The sequence below is a fragment of the Crinia signifera genome, chromosome 6 (assembly GCF_055691185.1).
Source record: "Crinia signifera chromosome 6, ASM5569118v1, whole genome shotgun sequence".
In the NCBI taxonomy this organism is placed as follows: Eukaryota; Metazoa; Chordata; class Amphibia; order Anura; family Myobatrachidae; genus Crinia; species Crinia signifera.
This window is the reverse complement of record NC_139222.1, coordinates 167658989-167683963: the sequence shown is the minus strand read 5'-3', so window position 1 is coordinate 167683963 and position 24975 is coordinate 167658989. Positions and strand designations below refer to the sequence as shown.

The 24975-nt window shown below is 43.9% G+C and overlaps 1 protein-coding gene across 3 annotated transcripts in view; it reads right to left on the bottom strand.

Annotated features, from left to right (window-relative positions):
• Positions 1-24975, bottom strand: part of CASKIN2 (CASK interacting protein 2) — a 40823-nt gene that overhangs the window by 13106 nt on the left and 2742 nt on the right. For all 3 annotated transcript variants that reach the window (XM_083147996.1, XM_083147993.1, XM_083147995.1), the window contains exons 3-15: positions 10675-10726; positions 4884-4981; positions 4630-4775; positions 3595-3690; positions 3275-3405; positions 3031-3139; positions 2827-2935; positions 2626-2720; positions 1903-2020; positions 1697-1819; positions 1458-1576; positions 1252-1297; positions 1062-1135 (exon numbers count right to left, since the gene is read on the bottom strand). In XM_083147996.1, the coding sequence (XP_083004122.1) occupies positions 1062-1135; positions 1252-1297; positions 1458-1576; positions 1697-1819; positions 1903-2020; positions 2626-2720; positions 2827-2935; positions 3031-3139; positions 3275-3405; positions 3595-3690; positions 4630-4775; positions 4884-4981; positions 10675-10726 (1316 nt within the window). The remainder of the gene's footprint in view (positions 1-1061; positions 1136-1251; positions 1298-1457; positions 1577-1696; positions 1820-1902; positions 2021-2625; positions 2721-2826; positions 2936-3030; positions 3140-3274; positions 3406-3594; positions 3691-4629; positions 4776-4883; positions 4982-10674; positions 10727-24975) is intronic.

Sequence of the window (24975 nt, the reverse complement as noted above, 5' to 3'; positions counted from 1 at the left end):
GCCTCCATTTCAAACCCCCACTATCCACATTAGCCCGAAACGTGGCGAGCGGACGCGGATTACTTGACGTGTATTCCGCTGCGCTCACCACACATTATAAAATCAACTCCACGCCAACGTGGATAGTGGGGGTATGAAAAAGTTGGGAGGACGCGTATTGCGTCCCCTCTCGGGGCTCAATACGTTCGCCACACTTCGGACTGACGTAGATAGTGGGGGTGTTTCAGAAACACATTCACACCTGTCATGTCAGGCAGGTTAAAATGGTTAATGGTTCCCACACAATGTAATAAGTGCTGACCGACTACGCTAACTACGTAAGCTTCGGCTAGCCGCGAACACTACGCTGATACTGACAGGGACGCTGACTACACTGGCCGCGTGAACACTACGCTGATTCTGACAGGGACACTACGCTGACTACGTAACTGCCGCCGTGAAACTACACAAGTACCTTTTTTTTTTTTATATATATGTATTTGAATTTACTGCGTGCATGGAGACTGTGTGTGTGTGAGAGAGAGAGAGTCTGTCTGATGTGTGGCTAATCAGAGGACACAATTCTGCTCTCCATACTGTATGTTGCACAAAAACCTTGATGTGCACCTTTACCTTTGGCGATTGTTAACATTAGAACATACAGATGAGAAATCAACTTATATTCAGCAGAAAAATATGTAAACAAAAAATAAAAAAACTGCAATGCTCATGGTAATAAAGGGATGATGATAATTGAAACTACAGGTCTTACAATAAAATAAAAAGTGAAATATATTACATAGTCATTTCTTTTCAGATTAATACATTAAAAGAGATATATAAATGCATAACATTTTATATAAAGTTATAATAAAAATGACCAAACTGTATGTAACCCTATTTGTAGAGTATGGTCACCTGTCATGACTTGCTGAAGTCTGCAGGGTTATATATCCCCAGTCATGCAACAAAAAAATAAACTTTGAATTTAATATGTATCGGTATTGCTATTAGATAAAGTAATCCGCATAAGGTTTAGCAGTCCTATTAAATAAAACGTTATACATATAGCAGGTACATACCTTTCCTTGCAGATGAGCTCCTGGGTCTTTCTCCCCTGCATGGCCTGTAGGCATTGTGTGACCGGGTACAGTACCTAAATAACAAGGGTCATTTTATTTTGTGTAACTGTGCCATGATACACAGATGGCAATAGAAAATACACAATGGTCATGTACAAAGTAAACCAGAATTACAACACTGAATCCTCACCAAAAGATATTCTGCTGTGATGATCACCATAGCCAGCATGTAGATTCTACAACAAGATAACCAAAATGTCCAATCAAATTGAGGCATGCATGCATGCACAAACCCCCAAACCACCTGCACCATATTAAAGTAAAAAAAGGTAAAAGAAAACAATATAAGAAAAAAAAGAAAAAGGAAAGTTTGGCTGTTAAGTTCAGCTACAGTACCTGAGCATTCTCTATGAGCACAGCAGAAGTAAAACCATTCCCCTCGTAGCTCTGGCCACTTCCGGCACTGCGCACACTGCCTAGACTCCCTTCGCTGCCCACACTGTGACGGTCACCAGCTGGGATTAAAGGTAAAACAAAAATGAAATACACCACCTCAGAAATTGGAAAGTGCATACTAACATTAATGATCCGCCATTAGGATAACCAACACATGGCAACATTATCTGCACGTTTACCTCCAATGTACTCAGAGGTAATGCCCACACCAGTTACTGTGCTGTATTGATGGGGTAGATGGAGAGGAGGCTTTGCAGAGCGCTGATGAGAAGGTAATGTGGTATTACGGGAGAGCGTGGAGCCTACAAAGTAAAAATTACTCGGTCAATCATTCAATAATGAAACCCTGTTTATGGGACTTGGACTTACAGCCACATGCACTCACCAAGTCTTTTACTGATGACCTCTACAATAGCTGGAGGAAAGAAGCCCACTCTGTCAGTGCCTTTCAGGGCATCGTGGATATGACCTTTCCAACGGCCATCTGGATGTTGTTCCAACACCTGTAGTGGGAGAATTGAGAGATGCAAGAATAAGGCAAAGCGGTCCATAGAATTAGGGGCCCAATTCAGTCCTGTTCGCTAGGCAGTGTATATTCGCTGCCTAGCGAGCAGGTAAATGCTGAACTTACACATCTGCTCACATGTGGCCGTAAGGAGGAAAAAAATCATTCGATGGTCGCATACCATTAAATCATTTTTCCAGCCTTCACTCTAAAAAGAAAGTCTATACTTACTTTTCAGATTTATGCTTTCTGCGAAATTGGGGGCAGTCGCTGACGTCAGTCACCTGCCCAGAGGATGCATGGGCACACCTGCATTCATAGGGGCATGCGTAGCAGTTCTATGGGCACGACCACTGATTTTGTGGGCATGCCCATAACACGCTGGGCGGTCCCCTGCCCACCCATCATGTTGCCAACTCCCCGGCGAGTGTATAATTCGCCAAAGGTGTTCGCTCTGTGGGTCTGCACATGCGCATATTCTCGCATCCGCAAACCCCCGCCATTGGCTGGGGGTGCGAATTCTGACCTGACCGCTCAGGTCTGTGTAGCCCTCTAAGTGACATTAAAACCACAGAAATTGGGAGGAAAAAAAATGTAAATTACTGTTATCAGGTCCCCGGCTCGGACATTCAGAGCAGTTGGATCATGGGTGTTCCAGAAGTCCTTCAGAGCCCGAACTTTAAGAATCCCAGATGCCTCTGCAAAGGTGAGAGCAACATTAGAGGATAGGCCTAGATCTAACTTTGTCATGTGCGTAGCAAGTGCCAACCTGCCACGATACCCTCGCACCACTCACACAATTACCTCTGAGAAGCTGTTTGATGTCTGTGCTGGCATGGGTTGTAGTGAACTGGTTGACAATATCCAGCGCAGTCTGATTGTATGTGTTGCGAATATTTACATCTATACCGTTCTAAAAGGAGAGAGTAACGCTGGTTTACAACTAAAGAAAGCCAACTTCCTCTTTAATTATAGGAAACTGGTTCCTTCATTACTTCTCCTTCTTACCTCTATTAGCAGCTTCACTATCTCGGTCTTCCCACACAGAGACGCTTCATGTAAGGCAGAGCCCATCTTTGTCACTTTGTTAATCTCGATACCAGATTTCAAGAGTAGCCTGTTCATAACATGCCAGACAATGCAGAGTTAGCTTTCCGATAATCTAATACATGCTCTTTCCCCCCTTTTATATTAGTCACTACATAAGCCCAATTTTACTGTAGCTTAGACAGGCAGTTTCTACGCCACTCACCCAAGGACCTCTTTGTGGCCATTTTTTGCAGCCAAGTGCAATGGTGTGGTGAAATTGGGATCTGTGGGATCTTTTGTAATCCCTTCCAATAGAGACACACACAGGTGGCTATTCAGTAGCAACTGCACCACCTTTGGAAGAAATGAAAAACCAAAACATATTTCATTTTTAAACATATGTGGAGGACAGAGTCAGGCACTAACGGAAAAAAAGATACGTCTAAACATAATTTGGGAAGAATAAACAGAAGGACAAATAAATCAATTAGGAGTCATTTTATGGACAGAGAGAAGAGAAAGGGTTCTATACCCCCTTCTTACCTTCACTCTCCCAAATTCACAGGCTAGATCCAGAGGAGTTTTCCTGGCCTTGTTAACAAGGCATGGATTCGACTGGTGCTGCAAAAGGGTTTCTGACTGGTGGAGGAAAAGAGAGGCTCAGAAACATTTTGAAAGCAATGTACACATTGGGGGAAATTTACTAAAGTAAATTTGTAAAAAAATAGGTGTATTTGTATCCAGAAATACACTTATTTTTGACATTTAATATACCAAAAATACAGCAATTCGTAGTCGTATTGATGTGCTATCAATACGAATACGAATTGCCGTATTTTCTGGATAGTAAATGTCAAAAATAAGTGTATTTCTGGATACAAATACACCTATTTTTTACAAATTTTCTTTAGTAAATTTCCCCCATTATTTCATATTAAACTCCACGGAGGACATGAATGTGGCATTAACCCAGAGCTTTCGGTCATTCAGAAAATGACCCATTTTGCACCTCCAGGAGGTAGTGTGGTAGAGAAGCACATTTCTTAGTAAACTCCAAGCAGAAAAAATGCCACATTTAATAAAGTCAGTCCTGAAGTCACTTAGCATTCATCCTCAATAAGCTATAAGTGAGGCACACCTTCAGAATTCCAGGAGTGAAGCTAAAACTTTTTTTTAATAATTTTTTTTGAGTGGAGCAGAAGTGGTTTACTTTAATATTCACACTTCTGCCAATGGAACCTCTGGAGATGTCTCCACCTCTCCCCAGGCCAAGAACCAGTTCTATGATGAGTGGGAGTCTCCACATAGTAGCAGCTCACCTTGATGTATGTTGAGTAGATGGGATACAGTTATTAGGTCTACAGCAATTAGGTCGACAAGCATTGGGTCAACACCCCTAGGTCGACAGGCAACAAGGTCAACATGGGTTTAGGTCGACATGGGTCAAGGTCGACAGGTCATTAGGTCGACAGTAAAAGGTCTTCACTATGAGTGCTTAAAAGCTATTCATTGTATGTAAGCATGTGAACACAGGAGGTGATATACTTAAGACGGCCCTGCACATACACAGTCACTTACCACCTCATAATGCCCATACTGTGCAGCCAAGTGCAAGGGAATCTGCCCATCATTGGATGCAGCATTGACACTTGCAGCAGCTCGAAGCAGGAGTCGCACAGGCTCTGGCTGGCCTTGCCATGCAGCATAGTGTAAGGGGCGCATTCCTGCACAAAGGGAGACAAACTGTTACTGACTTTTATGACAAAAATAACTGGAACATGAATTTGTTTACATTGCCTTCTACTGTTAAAGCACATTAACTGCACACTAACCATTGCCGTCCTTGATGTCCACAGCTGCCTGTGTTTCAAGCAGCAGCAGCAGAAGCTCACAGTTCCCGCTGAGGGCAGCATGGTGCAGGGCCGAAAATCTGTAAAAAGAAAACTGTTCAGAGTCTGCAATATGGGGGAAAGCTTTTCAAGTAGAACAAAACTCACAACAACAGTCATAGGTTACTCAGTATATGGAACAATAAAGAATTGCTCAGACATATGGTAAGCTTCAGCATAGCGCCTTCCCATCTGCCTTCAGCACACACAAACAGAAATACAATCCGAATCATCTTACATAGGGGTATGTTCAATTGCTGTCAGAACTGCCGTCTTGTCAGAAAGATGTCAGTTTCCAACTTATTCAATAAGCTCTGTTTTTTCCAACAGATCAGAATGCTCTGACCTGGAGGAAACCAGGTGGATTGGCAGAATAACCGCTAATCCCCCTGCTTTTGTCTGAAATGGGGCCAAATCCGGTTTTGGCCCCGATTGATATTGAGGCAGGGAGGACGGCGTCGGGTGAGCAGCAGCAGCAGCCCCCCTGGCGTCGTCCGCCTGACGCGTCCCCACAGGTCCTGCTTCAATCACCTGTCCTGCTGCCGGACCGGGTGAGAGCAGCTGCCAAAACACTGCCTAATTGAATAGCCCAAATCAGATACATTCCAACAAAAGAATGTGGGAATGGATCAGACTTTAATTGAATATACCCCATAGTTGGGAAAAATAGAAGATAGTGATGTAAATAGGACTAATAGGGCCAACGTATAGGGCCAATGTAATAGGGTGTGAGAATCAGATAGTGAGATATTTTGGGAGAGTTTTTTTCATTTTTTTTTTAAAGCGACAATCAATTAGATGGCAAAAATGAACTTGGTTTTTCAGTGTAAATGATTGCCGCTTTAAAAAAAAAAAAAAATTGGGAAAACTCTCCCAAAATCTCCCACTATCTGATTCTTACATTCTTTTACATTTGGCCCCATAAAGTAGCTATATATTGCATAATAAGGATTTAGAAAAGGTAATTTATAAATTAAAAGTGGGGTGCATTGAGTAGTGTAACACTATGGGGAAAGTTAAACTCAATCATTTACATTGGGCTAATTAATCAATTGTCTCCGTTACCGTTAGTAACCAGGGATTTGTTTCGTATACCGGAGGCAGGTGAATAAACCCCAGATAACAGCTCTATCAGCCACATGAGGGAATGTGTGTACATATAGTACTGCAATTAGATGCATATGTATATCCTGAATCTGAAGGTATTCGTTTTAGATTTGTTTTTACTTTATTTTAAATATCATTCTCTGTAGCTTTGTAAACCCTTAAATAGTTTATAGTTTACACAGCTTTGTAGGGAAGTTTTTCAGTATTGGTTAAAAAATGAAAGTAATGTGGGAGAGATTTTATCGTGTGGAGGAGGCGCATGCTTCGCTGTGCTTAGGCAGTGAGCCAGGTTCACTGTCTGTTAATAAAACATTTTCAGGATTTTGTGGATATGGATGGTACCAGTGTCTAATGTACAAACTGGAACAGACTCTGACAGCATTACTGGCATATTGGCAGGGAGGGACAGCAACAAACAGGTAGATATGTGGAATCAACACAAATACTACCATGACAGCAGGAGAACATAAGTTAGCAGCAGTAAAACAAATCTGCTAATATCACCTACAAGGAGGCATATAGGGCCCGATTCTGACCAGATTGCAAGGCGGAGAATTTGCACAGCGGCCAATTATCAATACACTGAGCATGCGTACGATGCGTAGTACGCATGCGCGAGGCCATCATAGACGTACACATCCATTTGCACAGTGAGTTCACTCATTTGCAAGGCAGGATTCCACTCTAGCGGGACGGTGGATTAACTGAACGCTAGGACGGTATTGGACCTTTCTGACCAGGTAGAAAAGCTATACATTATACTGTATATTGAGGAGTCAGTTGTTTTGGAGGCACGAGGTGTAACTATACAAGATTATGCGGGTGGTTATAATGTTGGCTGATTGATGTACATTTCAGTCTTCTCAACTTGCTCTATATGCATTACCACCAGCAAAAAAAAAAAAATCACAGGGGCCCTTTTCTTTTTAACAATTCCACACTCATTAATAACTAGCCCTATGCCTAACCAACTAATACCATACAGAGCTTCTCAGACTTTTTCACAGCCAGTCACATGCTTTACCATTACCAACTAAATGCCTCAAGAGAGTAATCGGTAACAACATTGTACCCATTGAGCTGCAATAGACTGTCCTGGTACTGAAGGCACTGATTAGGTTTACAGCAGGGAAACCTACAGGTCATGGTCCCTAGATATGGTCTTCAAAGGAAGCAGCTCAAAAGGACAAGACAGGAATCATTGTATGCAAGCCAAGGGCCTGATTCAGAGATGATTGCAAATTAAAACAAATCTTTCTGAAATGGGCAAACTATGTACACTGCAGCTGGGTAGATGTAACATGTGCAGAGAGAGCTAAATTCAGATTCCAGCGAGAAATTGGATAAAGTGTGTTAAAATCACATGTTTTTTACATCAGGTCCGATTCGATGCACGGTCCCGTGAGCATCACATTGGAGCCTGAAGATTCCCAGGGCTGCATGGTAGATACATCGCATCACCAAGCTTTTCAGCATGCTTGGCTGGGATAGCATATGATACATCATACCAGTAAGCCCTCTCGAAGCAAAAGCATCAAATGCTAGTCGATGTAAAAGGACAGCATACAGCATTACATCTGTCCCAACTACAACGCACATGGTTTTGCCCATTTGAGTAAGATTTTGCATTTGCAAGGCTGAGGCAAGCAGAAAGGTTACAGAAAGTCAGCTCAAAAACAAACAAAAATATTCGATAACAAGGTGAGAAAAATCGAAATGTGAGATAGTAATATACTTAAGAACAAGAGAATAGTTAATTCAATTCAATGCTGTGCCAAGTCTGTGTGGTGCCTACTATTTTTTTTATTGCACCCCGTAAATGGTGTGCAGTAAATTATGATAACTTAACTCTGAGTGTTGCAAGCAGTCACACATCACTCAGAACTCAACTGACCTTGAAGTCTGAAGAAAAGAAATCTAGCTCTGTACCCACCCAAACACGGCCTTCTCTCACACTAGGGGTCTATTCAAATAAAAAAAGGAAAAGCGAATGGTCAGGGGCGTATGCGGTGGCTTCTGGGAGCTCAGGGGACGGAGCCAATGCCGGGTGTCAGGGAGATAGTATCGAACTTTCCTGATAATTTTGCTTTGCGGAACAGATTATGCTATCCTGAGAATGGAAAGGTGAGCTTTCCTTCTTTCATGAATCACACTCACCATATAAAAGTATAGTGACGCGATTCAAGCATGAAGAAGTCAGGAACTTCTTCATGGTAACCCGCTCTGTAAATAACCCAAAGCAGAGAAAAGCCCTGTTTTCCACGAAACAGGACTTTTTTGTTTTATGAAAACTCTGTAAGGGACCTACTGTATATACTAAGCCTTTGAGAGAGTGATAAACTAACAGCTGCCAACTGTCATTTTTCAAACACAGATTGTAACCTGGCAGTTAAGACAGGATTGGTTGGTACTTATCTGTTTCTGGATTTAACGAACTAAACTGGTTGTGTGCCTTGAAGACTCCGAGGAACCCCTAATCTTCCCGACATGTCCGCTGAAATTAGGTACCATCAGCAGGGATCTTTCAGACAGTACAAGCATTGAAGCAGTATCTGAAGCTGCTAGGACACACCCCAATCCACATTCCCCTCCAAATGCCACACAAGCCAGAGGCATATTTATAAGAAAACAGACTTCAAATTAATTCAAACTATGTTTTTTATATCTCTTGTGTGGTTTGTATCATCCATCGGGAGTCACACAACCCTCCAAATATTATTTCCTATAATAAGTAGGTATGGCTATATACAGCGTGCCATGGTTGAATGTGAAATTGAATTAAACAATAACTGTCCCTTGTGTGGAAAATGAAAATAAAACTCCCTACCTAAATTGAATGCGACAAGTTGTGTCAAAGGCCCATATTCAATGCTGCCGGTGAGGGGGTTAAACGGCGTGAGCAAAAACCGAGCGTGGGGGAATCGGCGTATGCAGGGGGTCAGTTAAATACTGACCGGGCGAGCAGTGACAGCGAGCAGGCAGCACTGATCGCATTCACTTCTCACCCCCGGCATTGAATACACCCCAGTGACTGTTTCAAGTGTATTTTGCTCTGTAATTTCCTTTAAAAAAATCCAGATATTTGCTGGATAATAGACTTATTTTGTACCTTTATGGCAAATTATCCCAACGTTGGCAGCCTGCCTAGTTCATGTACAGATGATGACAGAATATTTTTAACCAGAACTCGTTTCTATGTTATTAACTGTAAGACAACAGAAACAAGCAGCAGATTCTGCCTGTTTCTGCTGTCTTCCAGTTAATAACATAGAAACGGGTACTGGTTAAAAATATTCTGTCATCATATATTGTTATTACATTTTCATTGTTGCCAACATTCTAAAATACTTTCCATGGACATTTTGCAGTTGTGCCACCGTAACTAATTACATCACACACAATACTGTGTTGGTGGATATTATGAAACTATACTGCCCAACATCTAATTTGCTAATTAAATTAATTAACCATCCACTAGGGCACGATGGGAGAATAAAATAGTGTGCCGAGCGCAGCGAGGCACCACACCCGAAGCATGGCGAGGGGAGTGAGCCATCCGAGGGGACGCGGTGCTACATTTCAGTGTCCATGTCAACACAACATGTGCTGACAGGCGGTATTTCATGCCCTACCATCCACTAGGTGGGAGAACAAAAAAGTGTGCCGAGCTTAGCTACATTTTATTGTTTATGTTGGCTTTGTTGTCATTCCAGGTAAAAAAAAACACGTCGACTTTTTCAATGTCAACCTTACCCAGGTCAACCTAACGACCCTGTTGACCTTACCCATGTCGACCATAATGCTGGTGACCTAATGAATAATACCCTATGCATGAGGCAAATCGCCAAAAAAATCATCAGGTGCGAATAAGCTACTAGCTGCCTATTCTCAGACATTGAATGCCAGGAACACCACCCCTCCAGACTCCGGTCTTAACCCTTTAAGTGCCAACATCTCTGTGAGAGATGTTCAAAATATCTGGTAAAAATGCCTGCGTTGCTAACATGTGTTATATAAATAAAAAAAAAAAACAATGTGTGAAAAAAAAAAAGATTATATTTCCTATATAAGGTAGACGTTAGAGGTTTTTATAATGAATAAAATGTGTGCTTGGCAATTTTCACACATATTTTGACAAATTCCCTTGGCACTCAAAGGGGGGAATAAGGGGGAATATAGATAGGAATTGTATTTCACATGGGCAAATCTCCACTTTATCTCTCTGGAAGGTTTCATATATCTTCCCCTCAGGGGTGTGGTGTATTAAGTTCACATGCACATGGTTGACACTGGAAAAGGTTGACACATAAAAAAGTTGGCATGTGTTTTTCACATCTTTTTTGTGTCAATGGCAACACCTGAGCACATGGACACCCAATTAGCATACCACCATTCAGATACCACCCCACCCCTTAGGTACGGCAGGACCTTTGCATTAAACTGTGCTATACAACTTTCACAGCAAAACTGTCACTATAAAAAGTCCAAATCTAGAGTACCATATACATTTGAGGTGCTTGTAATTGACATTTCATATGTTAATCACATTGACTTCTAATGAAAAGACTATTTATTCAAATATTATGTAATAAAAAAAAAAAAAAAAAAAAAAAAAGGCCAAACTCACCCATCTCCATCCTGATAATTTACATTCAATCTCTTGGTTGATCCGAGGAGCTCTGCAAGTCAAGGCAAACTGGTTATTATACAATGGACTTCTAAACTGCCACCCCATGTAAATAATATAAGATATTGAACAAATAGTACAAGTTAGTACACAATAATGGGGAATACTCATGGGGCGATTTTCACCCCATTTCTAAGCGATCTGACCTGATAGCTTAGAAATAAAGCATGGATCACTCCGTGTATCTATAGCGCCAGACAAAGGCAAAGGGTGGTCCCGCGTGGCGCTATCGCCCGCAGAGATAGACGGTGCTTGCGCTGAGAAAGAGGCATAAGAGTGTGTTAAGGTTTGCAGAGAAAGCCTCCAGAGATCTGGCTATGCCACAAGCTGGGGTACTTCCTACTATACAAACATACTGGCTGCAGACACGGCACAGAACAGGACCTGTCCCATTTGGCATGAGTCAAAGATGTGCTATAGATGGATTTTGTGTTATTCAGTTTGTCCTTTATAAAACTTGTGTGGTTTGTCCCATCGTTAGTCTTCCAGGCTAGATTCCCTATGCATTGCAATGTGTTTTCTTCAATTCCCTCGGCTATATTTTCTGTCTCTCTACTGCAGAGACGTAGGATTTTTGTACTTGTTCACAGCCCACAGAAATCATTGACATTTTGCATACACAGACTGGATTGTATCTGCTGTGTGCAGACAAGAATGAAGGTCTATTGCCATGCCCTGCATGCTTGTGGTTGATCACACAGAGACTCTGGGCATGCACAGGGATCAGTTAAATGGGGTTTATTCTGTATCACTAATTCCACTGAGCATGATTCAGTCAGCAAAAGGGTGTCACTCTACTCAGTACAGGGCTGAGACAGGAAGGAGGTCACACAGCCGCACTCTGCAGGAGTTGTGGGCTCTGGAACAGTTTTCCACTTCTATTGCAGGATATGATCTCAAAGCTGTCGTTTTGCTAAGACAATTGAAAATAGAGGTATCTCACTTCCACAAGTCTACGTCAAGGCCCAAGATAAAGGAAGACATGTAATGTTTGTAGAGGGAGCACATATGTGTATGATGGGGTATGTTTCAGGTCTGGAGAACTGCAATGGTGACTTATACAGAATGAATTGTGCTCAATTATAGCCGTAACAAAGCCCATGTACATTTTATAGTTGTGGGGATGGCTTGTGTCCCCATAAGCAAAAACAAATACACAGAATTTGACGGCAGATAAGAACCATTCAGCCCATCTAGTCTGCCCCCTTTTAACCATATTGTTACCCTTAAACCCTATTTGATCCTTATACCTTTGTAAGGATATCCTTAGGTCTACATACCTCCTAACTGTCCCTCTTTCCGCAGGAACTTCCCAGTTTTTAGGGAAGATCCCACTTCAGAACACTGGCCGTGACAGATTAGGGATGGGCATCGTTGCTTTAGCCATCGATGGCAAAAGTGCAACTGACCATCGATGGTGCATAACTATGCAATAGATGACCATCAATGTTTTTACATAATCGATGGTCATCCATTGCCTTTGACTGATTGGCCTGTGGGCCAATCGGAATACGGGGGCGGTTTTCACGTGTGTCCTGGACAGAGCTATGCTCTGTGTCCCAGGAAACAGAAAAACAAAACTATTCGGTTAAGCTTGACATTGATGGTGGGAAACCATCTTGTTCTCCCCCATCGATGTCAAAACGAGGCAAAAACCATCAATCTTTTCTAAACATCGATGGTCGATGGCCATCCCTATGACAGATTGCTCAGCACACAGCGCTGTGTGTTGAGCGATCTGTGCTTAACTGCACTGCTAAGCATAGATGTCCAGTTGCCGGGTGTGTATGGGGCATTACATTGCTTACCTGCCTGTAAATCACCTGAAATAGTGACTCCTAGATCCCTCTCCTCTTCAGTAGTTTCCAATATAGTGTCATTAATGCTATATTTAGCCTTTGGATTTCTGAGACCCAAGTGCACGATTTTATATTTTTTGGCATTAAACTGTAACTGCCATGCTCTTGCCCTTCCTCTAGTCTACCAAGATCATCCACAATTTGTTTTACCCCTCCTGGTGTGTATGCCCTGTTGCATACCTTGGTGTCATCTGCAAAAAGGCATACTTTTTCTTCAATACCATTTGCAATGTTAGCAATAAAGATATTCAACAGCATTGGTCCAGGTACAGATCCCTGAGGTACTCCACTCATAACATTACCTTCCTGGGAACGCACGCCATGTACTACAACTCTCTCTTTTATATATTGCAACCAAGATCTAATGCATACAACCATCTTATGGGCTCTACACACATAGCGACCCTGCTGAGCGATCTGTGTTCTCCGCTGAGAACACTGGCCCTGACCCCAGAGACCCCGGCGATTAACTTAATTTAACCGGCATGCTGGATATTAATTGGATGGGGCGATTGCGATGCGGGAGGCTGCGCATCACTATTGCTATACCCCTACACACGGAGCGATGTTCTGAGCATTGTTAAAAATGGTTTAACATCGCTATGTGTGTAGGCCCATTTTGTATCCAATCCCATGCTTTTGAATTTATTTAGCAGCCTGCAATGTGGGACAGCGTCAAAAGCCTTATTAAAGTCTATATAAGCTATATCTATGGCCCCTTCTTTATCTATTACTTTAGATGCCCAGTCAAAAATTCAGTTTACCCAACATACAGTTAGCTGCAGAGTTTACAATAAAAGATGCTGCCTAACAAGCAACAGAACATAGGTATGCTTTGAATTTTGAGTAATTGGTGTATAGCCTATACCAGGCATGTCCAACGTTGGCCCTCCAGATGTTGTGAAACTACACATTCCAGCATGCTTTGCCACAGTTTTTCTATTAGAGAATGCTAAAACTATTGCAAAGCATGCAGGGATGTGTAGTTTCATAACATCTGGAGGGCCAACGTTGGACATGCCTGGCCTATACAATTCCATACAGCATATATAAATATTCAGATGCACTTCAAATTTAGTGTGGTGCCATGGGCTGATCTGATACTGGGGCACAATGTACAAGGCAGAGTACAGATAGTTGTACTCCTATAACCGTGAGGTCAATAGCTGGGGAGTCACTGGCTAGTGTCACAGCTAGATTTACACACACACACACACACACACACACACACACACACACACACACACACACACACACACACACACTCTTTGGTGGTGAGTTTGGACTAGAAAAATGGGTACTCTTTACCTAGAACGGCGCCCATCGCGACCATCGAATGCACTAAAAAACGGGTGCGATGCGATGCCCGCGATTTCCCATAGGGACCAATGTTAAAAGTCAGATTGGACGCGATTTTAGTGTTCAATGCCTCAATGGCCGCGATTTTTCCATAGGAAACAATGTTAAATGGGCCACAGAGCCCTAATAGTCCCCCTGAAGTCTGAAATGGCCCCCACAATTTTTAACGGCACCCCACGATCAACGTGAACCCGAAGCGTGGCGAGCGCAGCGAGCCCGCGAGGGGCGGCGGTACGCGTCCTCCGACCTTTTCATACCCCCACTATACACGTCGGCATGGAGTTGAGAATAGAATAGTGTGGCGAGCGCGTAATAGTGTGGCGAGCGTGAGGTAAACGCGTCCCCTCGCGGGCTTCACAGGTGTCCGCATCGCCACGGACACCTGTGAAGCCCGCGAGGGGACGCGTATAACTGTGAAGGTATCCGCGTGCGCTCGCCACGCTTCGGGCTCGGTGGCTCGCTGCGCTCGCCACACTATTCTATTTTCAACTCCACGCCGACGTGGATAGTAGGGGAATGAAAAGGTCGGAGGACGCGTACCGCCGCCCCTCGCGGGCTCGCTGCGCTCGCCACGCTTCGGGTTCACGTTGATCGTGGGGTGGCGTTAAAAATTGTGGGGGCCATTTAAGACTTCAGGGGGACTATTAGGGCTCTGTGGCCCATTTAACATTGTTTCCTATGTAAAAATCGCGGGCATTGAGGCATTTAACACTAAAATCGCGTCCAATCTGACTTTTAACACTGATCCCTATGGGAAAATCGCGGGCATCGCGTCGCACCCGTTTTTTATGTGCCCGCGATTTTTTACCCCCGACGCCCGCGATACTAATCGCGGGCGCCGTTCTAGGTAAAGAGTACCGAAAAATGATTACAACAAATACTACGATGATATTTATAAAAAGTTATAAATCTCTTATTTAATTTAGTTAAATAATTTTCAAATCAAAAAACTCTGCCTACATGTCACTGGCCTATAGTACTCTGGAGCTGAAATATGTTTGCAGTTATGAACATACTCCAAGTGGTAAGGTCAGTGGGACAGAGAATGACCTTGTGGGAGGACAACTGGGCAAGCTCACATTTCAGCTCATTTACATATGTTAGGAAAATCTGTAGGCTACAGTGTCCAAATATGTGTGTACAATGGTTACATACAAATAAAATATTCTGAATAAAGATTTTGCATTGAAAGTCCTCTATACATATCATAAAATAACATCCTCTGTAGGAAACTGTCTGCCTGAACTCAAGAACCACTGGACAAATTTTGATGACTTTTTCACATTTCTGTATAGAGCATTTTTCAAGATTTAGGTGTATGAAACACTAATCTATGAGAGAAGGGAGCCAGGCAGTGATGATTTTAGTGGAGCAAATCAAAGAGTGTTTTTGTGGTTTACACTACCGAAACCATAGCAGATTTATCACAATGATGGACTTTGACACAGTGGGGTATTTTCGGTACTTGTTTCCTAGCACGGCACCCGTCGGGTTGATCGCATGCCATAAGTTTAAGGTACTTAAGACATGCGATCGACGCGATGGACCCGATTTTATGTCAATCACCAGTGTATTTGCTGGTGAAAGACAAAATCGCGTTGATCGGGTCCATCGCGGCCCATTATAATGACGCGATCAACGCGATTTTGCCATAGAGAATAATGTTGATCAACCCGATTTTACATAGGGAACAATGGGAAATGGGCCAATATGGCCAATTTCTCATTGTATATGGTTAGAAAGTATGGTTAATGCCCCCCCATTGTAAACGCCACCCCACTATTGACACCAACCCGAAGCTATTAAAATGGGGGTTTTGGGGCTTTTTACATTAAAATCAATGTAAAATCGGGTCTCAGGGATCATTTTACATTGATTCCAATGTAAAAATCGGGTCGATCGCATCGCATGCGATTTGGTTGGCATGCGAGGGACGCGATTTTTCCTACCCGATCAATACAATCAAAATCGTGGGCACCGTGCTAGGAAACAAGTACCGTATTTTCAATACTGATCAGGTGAGCTATGACAGAGAGCAGTTCCTATTGCTTGCCATCATAGCCTGCCCTCAGTATTCAACTGACCCTCTGCATTCGACGCTTCGCTCATCCTATTTCTAAAAAGCGCGGTGGAAACGGCGTGTGCGGCCGTCAAAACGGCTAGGGTCGCAGCTATATGCAGCGGACTCGCTGCATTAGCCGTGAACCTCGCTGTTCTGGGTAGGGGGGGGATCCTCGCCGTAAGATTCACCTGGAACGTAGAATAGGGCAAGCAGCCAGCGAGGGGGTTTAACTATGGGGATGGCTTGTTTTTGGCAAACCTTGCCAAAAAACAAGCCATACTCGCCATGAAAACCGGCCGCATTGAATACATGCCTATGTAGAGACTGATACTTATTATTTGCACACTTGCAAGGCTTCCAGCCCTTCATCACCCCCTCCCCAACCCACACACAAACAAAATTGTCCACAAGTGGGCAGCATATTGTTCCCTCAGGAAGTTCCCTGCTGTGCAAACCTGGCAGCAAGAATGTAGGCAAGTACTATCTGCTCCAGAAAAATTAATTACACGGTGCGACAGGGCAGTGAGATGACATGCGCACTTCCGTGCACATACCATCGCAATGTGCTAGCTGTGCTTTTAGTACTAGATTGCTTTGCATCTAGTACAAAAAGCACGGTGCTGTAGCACATTCTATACTTTTTGTACTAGATACAATGCAATCTTGTACTAAAGCAAGGAGTTTATTGCACCTTAAAAGGTCCATACACACTGGGTGATTGCGCCCAGCATGTATGGACTGCGTGCAGCATACATACACATTTAGCGGCTTTCCCCCTGCCTGGCACGGCCAGCGGGGAGCAGACAGCTTTGCATAACGCAGAGATATGCAAAGCCATCCGTGAAGCCGCTCATCTGCTGGTAATACAAGCAGATAAACGGCTTTCCCAGCGATGATGCGGGAGCGCGCTGTGTAATCTTCGACTAGCACTGGAAATATATACAAAACAATTCCAAACTTTTACAGGAAGTGTAATGAGAAATCCTGACATTCTAATTATGTTTGGTAATGGCAACAAGGAGTCAGCACATTATGCGGTATAAAGTCAGTATAAGGAGGTTTTAGTCCTGCTCAGACATGTACCTCTGCTATCAAACCAGTTCCTGTGCATTCCTCTACAAGCAGCATCCTGTACCAAGAGGACCAGAAGAGAGGGATAACAATGAAACGAGAATAAGGACCCGAAGGGTATAGATTATACCTAAAAATAGGGGTGGTTTGTTGCTTATTTTAAGAGCCATCACAGATCAATCCTTCACATTAATAACAATCTGGTTTTAAAACAAAATCCACCCAAAGTTATTTTGTATATCTTACCGAGTGAGTGCTTCAAACATTATGACTAGGAAATTGTTAACATAATTATAAAGTGGTAACATACTATGGAAGAAATTTACTAAGATGGGAGTTCTATTTCACATGGGATGTTGCTATGGGCAACCAATCAGAATCTATTTATTTATTTAGCACCTTGTAGAAGATAATAGGGTACTTGTGTATTATCACGGCGGCCAACTAAACTACGTACGCATGCAATGCGATGGTACTTGTTCAGTTGCACGGCACCCCTGCCCGCATCGCATGCGATGTGACGTGATTTAGCACACCCCGACTATCCATGTGGCGAACCCCACTTGGGGATGCAGTACGCATCCTCCCGACCTTTTCTTACACCCACTATCCACGTCGGCGCGGAGCTTGAAGCGTGGCGAGCGGCCACAGAAAATGACCTGAATTGTGGTGAGCGGCTGCGGAATACAGGTCAAGTAATCCGTGGCCGCTCGCCACGCTTCGGGCTCAGTTGGTCGCTGCGCTCGCCACAAATTATAAAATCAACTCCACGCCGACGTGGATAGTGGGGGTATGAACAGGTGGGAGGGCGCATTCTGTGTCCGCTCGCCACGCTTTGGGGTGACGTGGCTAGTGGGGGTGTGCTAAATAGCATTGCATCGCATGCGTTTTGTATGCGATGCGATATGCGGGCAGGGGTGCAGTAAAACTGAACAAATACCATCGCATCGCAAGCAAATTGCATGCGATGCAATCTCACTACTGAATAGGACACTACGTTATTGGCTTAATGGGCGCCGTGAGAATACACAAGTACCGATAATAGATAGTGGGCGGGATGCTCTAATGTGAATATGCGGTAGAAACCCAGTTACCAGGGGTTTTACCGCGTTTTCGTATTCTCTTTTCCCCCTCCGCCATTGCAGGGCTCCGGGGGGTGTCACCAGCTTTTGCTGGCGTTACCCTGTAGAAGCCTATGGGCTTGTCTCCACAGAGCTGAGTGAGGAATCCATCATGGCCCCGCAATCGCAAGAGCTGTACCTTCTGGAGACAGGTGAAAACGGGCAGTGGCTGTTAGAGCATCCCATCCAGTATCTGATTGCTTGTCCATAGCAATATCACATCTGAAAAATAACTCCCATCTTAGTAAATTTCCCCCTAAATGAATTTCAAAGCAGGCATCTTTCCACTAGTCATTTCTTCAGTTGAATTTATGTCTGAATGGAGTGTTACATGACTTAAGCATGGGGATTAATGATCCCTATAAAGCACATGACACATGCACCATGTTTCACTACTTAGAATCATCAATAAGTGGCTGTCTGACATGCCTGAGTACACCAAAGACCTGCTTAGTTTACGGGTCATTATCTTCATGTCTGGGTCAGATAGCACTCTGCTCACTGTGACAATCATGTGCCCTAGCCCTATGATAATCAGCTTTATTCAAAAACGATATTGTGTGCTAAGCACCTGAAATAATAGTAATACGAGTATAGCTACTAAAATTGGACACTTGTGAATGAATCTGTCATTCTAATAACTGCCTATAGTGTTACCCTCCTCATTAAAAAGTAGGAGGGCAGGTGCTCCCCATAATCACTAAAGAATGTTAAAATTTGTGTGTACCACTACAGCCACACCACCCATCAAGAGTCTTGAGTCACCAAAGAGGCTCATTCACACATCCACGATGGTGAATTATCTGGATAAATCTAAAGAGATCAAGCTTGTACTAGTGGCACAAAATCACTATAATGATGGTCATAGTAACTGCCAAATACCATTGTTCTGGAACCCAAATGTTGCTTACACTATGAGACTTCAACTGAGCTCATAGGTTGACCTCTTATACCCCATTCACACCAGCCTAAATTCCCGGGTTGAGTCCAGGAACAACCCGGTACTAGCGCTGGTGTGAAAGGTTCCCGGGACAAAATCCCGGGCAAATTTCAACCCGGCTAGGTACCAGGGTTGTTCCCGGGTTCAACCCGGGGACCTGGCTGGTGTGAAAGGTACAGGGTATACTTACCCGGGTTGCTGGTCCTCCGTGTCCTGTCCGACGGGAATTAATGCAGGCGGCGGGCGCAAACGACGGGACAGCCGGTGGATGATGATGATGCAGCTCTCCAGGGGCAGTGAGGACGCCGGAGAGCTGCGTCATCTTCATCCGCAGCCTGTCCCGTCATTTGCGCCGCCGCCTGTGTGGATCCCTGGCCTGTGCGGAGGACCAGCAACCGGGGTGAGTATTCTCCCCACCTCCGCCGCCATCCCGCCGACTGCCCGCCTCCTCCCCACCTCCTTCCCGCCCCTTTCTCCCACCAGAAAATGCAGGGACATTTCTGGTGTGAATGGGTCCAAACCCGGGAATTGTCCCTTTTTGTCCCGGGAACTATATTCCCGGGTTTGTCCCTGCATTTCTGGTGTGAATGGGGTATTATGGAATAGAACAAACAGGTGTGCTATAGTAGGATGATAATGTCTCTGTCGACATTTACAAGGTCCACACGAGTTTCACTTTTTTAAATTTGGTGTTAATGTGGACCCTTGGCGTACCATGTCCATTCACTAAGATTTGGGCCAAGAGCCTTGTATAAAACCGTAAAGTATGAAAAGTTCCAAAAAATGGGGAGAGAGAAACAAATAAACTCATATTTACGGTTTTAAACCCTCAACCCTCAAATATAGGTGTATGTATGTGTATTTATATGTGTGTGAGAGATAAGATTATATTTACTTAGTAGCATATTTCAATGCACATTAGAGAAAAAAACACTCCAAAGGGTAAGCAGAAGTAAAATTTGTGAAATCACCTGGTACTTTTTATATTTGCATCCCACAGTAATTTGTCTACAGTATATGAGGAAATAAGTGTACATAGCCTGAGATAATCTCTTAGTGTGGTTGGAAAAAAAAACTAGCATGGAAACACACTTGTCCAATCGTTGGGTGATCAGACTGTCAACCAATCAGTTTGTTCGACATTGTACATGTGTATACCCTCCAAGGACTGATCTTTTCCCCTGATTCTAGTCGGCTGTTGGGTCTAAAAGCTAGGTGGCCAGCCACCAACCCAGTGTGTATAGTGTGTAGGCTATACGGTCGGCGTAGCGGTGGTGCTGGATCCAGAATCCTGTCATTGTCCAAGTTTGTTTGACAGTATAAAATAAACATTATTATTACAGCAAAGTTGTAATGAATGTTATTAATTCTTCACAGTGAAGCCCTGAATAATCCAGAAAGAAGGAGAACAAGGTTTACATGAAGCCTTGCTCCAACCAAAAACATTGGTACAAACTTATTGGGTACCTGTGCTGTATACGGAGGGGTACACCAAATGCAATGACAATTGTCTCAATCACAGTTCTAAATAATAGTATTGGAGGGTTCTGGTGTAGTTTCACGGCGCCAGCATGGGTTGGGTACGCTCACCAAACTATCTAAAATAAAGTAACTTAACTCCATGCCAACGTGGATAGTTCATACCCCCACTATCCACGGTGGCATGGAGTTGATTTTAGATAGCGTGGCGAGCCACCGAGCCCGCAGCGTGGGCGAGCGAAGCGAGCCCCGCAAGGGGACTCAGACGCACGGCGCCATGCTGGCGCTGTGAAACTACACAAGTACCTTGGAGTGTACGATTGGTCCAGTCATGTAATTGCATCTTTTTGCCTGTGGCATTTAGGGGGTTATTCAGACCTGATCGCTGTTGTGCAAATTTGCATACTGTTCAATTATTGAGTGACTGTACAGGTGTACATATTACTGCGTGCATCCGCAAGCCAAAATAGCAAAAATATCTAAACACAATCCCCTCGCAATTTGACGAGGAAATCAGCGTTTCTGGGGGGATAACCGGCTGTTTTCTGGGACTGTCAGAAAAAAAAAAAAAGTGTCTATACACAATAGGCGATTTTTCCCACCGACAATGAAAAAAAAAAACCTGGCCTGAAAAATGCACGCCCGGCGTGCTTTTATGGGGGTAAAAAGCTGGCGATACCCCAATAGAAGCCTATGGGCTTCTCACTGCATCCTACGCCGCCCCGCCAACCCCTGCCGCCCCCTTCATCTAATGTACGGCCAGCCTCCTGCTGTTCTGCCCGGACTAGAGACTTCCTCCTCCCTAGCACCTTCCGAGGAGGAGGACTCCGGCACTTCCTGCACCCGTCTGAGCAGGGGGCTGCCGGGCAGATGAGGAGGGGGAGAGCCACAGGGACCCACTCACCCCCCACCAGCTGCTTTGCAAAGTGCAGCTCTTACCATAAGAGCTACTAATCGCATATGTTAGAGCATAGCCGGCGGAGGGGGGCGGTAAGGGGTGGATGTTACTGCATCCCTCCCTACGAAACTATTACTTTTATGTTTTCTTGACCAATTTTTTTTATTTATATTTTATTGTAACCTAATAAAAAAGTTTTTTTCCCAAACAAAACAAATAATGAAACCCAAATTTTAAATGATTTCCCTGCAGCTGGTAAATAAGTCCATGGTTTGGGTAACCTAATGCCGGTTTGGGTGCCCTAACCAGAACTTTGAAATGGGCTTAGCCACTTTACATTACTATACCCAATCTATTCCCTTCCAAGAACATATGCTACAAACTCCATAATATTTAAATAGCTTTAAAGGAGACATACACTCAGTGCGACCCCCACAGCCGCCGATATTGGCAACCATGGGGACCTGGCATACACACTTACGAGGGGGGGTGGGGGTTTTGAGTTTGGGAATGCATCAGTATTTCAAGCCCCTTAACGCTGTGCTATTTTGGCTACACTTTCCTTACACTTTTCACTATATAGTTAAAATTGTAGGGAAAGTTAAGCCAAAATTTCACCCTTAACATATGACTGCAACCATGTCTTTATCAGCGTTTTTCGCCGGTTTTAGTGATTTTCCTAGGGGTGGACTACTTTCCATAGCAGCATGCTATGGAAAGTTGTCCCCTCCGTCGCTCATCTGCTGGTAATACCAGCAGATGAGCGGCGGGGCCAGTGATGATGCGAATGGCTTTTGAAATGACAGCAGCTCCAACGAGTAAACTGAGCAGCTTTCAGCTCAAAGTCACCTAGCGTGTATGGGCCTTTAGACTTGGGCGAGGTGTGTTCAAACTGAAATCTAAAAGATAAAGCAGCGGGTATTTACCCTGCACAGAAACAAAATAACTCCCAAATCTAACTCTCTACACACTTACATCTGCCCCCCACCCCCCCTGCAGTGCAACAAGGTTTTTCTATCTGCAAAAATTGCAAGGTCTGAATTAGGCGCTAAGGAACAGGAGGGTACTTGTGTAGTTTCACGGCGCCAGTTCTTGCGGGCTCGGTGGCTCGCTACGCTATCTAAAATCAACTCCATGCCAACATGGATAGTGGGGGTATGAACTATCCATGTTAGCATGGAGTTAAGTTATTTTATTTTAGATAGTTGTGGCGAGCGTAGAACCCGGAAGTAGCACGGCGCCATGAAACTACACAAGTACCAACAGGAGAAAATGAATGAAGAAAGCAGGGATAGGTATAAAAAAGGACATATAAAACAAGACAAGTATACTCAAAAATCTACTACTATCCCCACTAAAGAATATGGTTTGGTATGAGCAGATCTGAGTCATGGCATAATATGTCCCAATTTCAGGAATGTTGGCAACAGCGTAATATCAAAACACTGTTTCTTTGGTTTTTTCCCCCCAACCTTTAAAAACATATTGATATCGCAATATTTTGAATTCTTATCAATTCAATACAAAACTACAAATACCATACTAGAGTTAACAAGGAAACAAAGAGCAGGCATGAGTCAGATACACTAGTGCCTAGTTGGATATTGTTCATGTCACGCAGATTCATGTCAATGTTTAACTATAATGAGGGCAGGCATAGAGTCAGACCAGCAGGTGACAACTTGGTGACACTGTGTACGTGTGTGTGTTGGTGACACTGCGACCGTTGGTCTGATCTGCATATAAAAATCCTGGCATCAGTGCATCCAAACACGCAGGCTGCTCATTTATCACTGTCACTGTACAGATGTCGCACAGCAGACACACAATGCAGACAAGCAAATTCATTGTCTCAACATAAACACATCAACTACACACAGCATAGAAGCATCTAATGACTATGACTCTGGTCCTCTAGAGGCAAATGGAGAGAAAAATAAATATTTAAAAAGAACTGACAAACAAAAGCCATTTGCAGAAAAATCTTAAAGCTTGAGTAGAAGATTATTTTTGGGCCAAATAAATTCTGCTGTAAGTATGAAAACTTTATAAGTATGTACTGTACAATTGTATAGCTGCAATTCATATTCCAATGACAGCATGGCAAAAAAAAAGACCATCATTTCACCTGTATTCTCCAGAGCAGCCCGTTTTTCATCCATATTGCCCTATTCTTTAATGTATACTGTATTTAACTGAAATTCACCATTATCAGTCCATCAAAATGACGGAACAACAGCTGAGGGCACACAGATAGATTAATGACATGCTTATAATAGCAGATGTTTTTAAATTGGTTTATTTTTAAATTCAGTAAACACCATTTTCGTCCTATAATATTGTTCTAAAATTACCCCCCAAAATATTATTTCTACCCTTCGTGTTCCTCTTTTAACTTGATGACTTTTCCAGTAGCACACCATTATCCAGTGCCAAGGGCCAAATTAATAGATGTATCGAAATACATTCACAGCTGGGAATTTGTACAACCAAATCGCATGCGATGAGATTGACGCGATTTTTACATCGGAACCAATGTAAAATGGTCCCTGAAACCCGATTTTACATTGGGCCCAATGTTAAATGCCCCCCCAGACCCCAATTTTCATTGTATACCCACCCTGATGGGTCAAATGCCCCCCCCCCCCCCATTGTTAACGCCACCCCACGATGAACGCCAACCCGAAGCGTGGCGAGCCCGCGAGGGGCTGAGGTATGCGTCCTCCGACCTTTTCATACCCCCACTATCCACGTCGGCGTGGAGCTGATTTTATATAGCGTGGCGAGCGCAGCAAGCCACCGAGCCAGAAGCGTGGCGAGCCCCGCAAGGTGCTGCGCATTACTTCACAGGTATTACGCGTCCGCTTGCCACGCTTCGGGCTCGGGGGCTCGCTGCGCTCGCCACACTATATAAAATCAACTCCACGCCGACGTGGATAGTGGGGGTATGAAAAGGTCGGAGGATGCGTACCGCCGCCGCTCGCCACGCTTCGGGTTGGCATTCATCGTGGGGTGGCGTTAACAATGGAGGGTGGACATTTTACATGTAAAATACCCATAAGGGTAGGTATACAATGAAAAATCGGGTCCATTGGTCCATTTAACATTGTTCCCTATGTAAAATTGCGTCCATCACATCGGTCGCATAGCATGCCTTAACTTAAGGCATGCGATGGACGCAATTTCTTAATTGTCGGGGAAAAGGCTAAAAATAGCCCTGAAATCGCGTATCGCATACCTTGAGTTAAGGTATGCGATCACCTGCGACGGGCGCCCTGCTAGGAAACAAGTACCGTTTTGAGTAGCCCCATGGTCACGCAGCAAGGCCACATTAAGTAAGTCACCGAAGCCATTGCAGCTGCACATGGTCACAGCCTAAAACATTCTCCCAAAATGGTAGGTACACACCTGCACTTTGCCACCTCCCCCAAAGATTAGTGTTCATTCTAGCA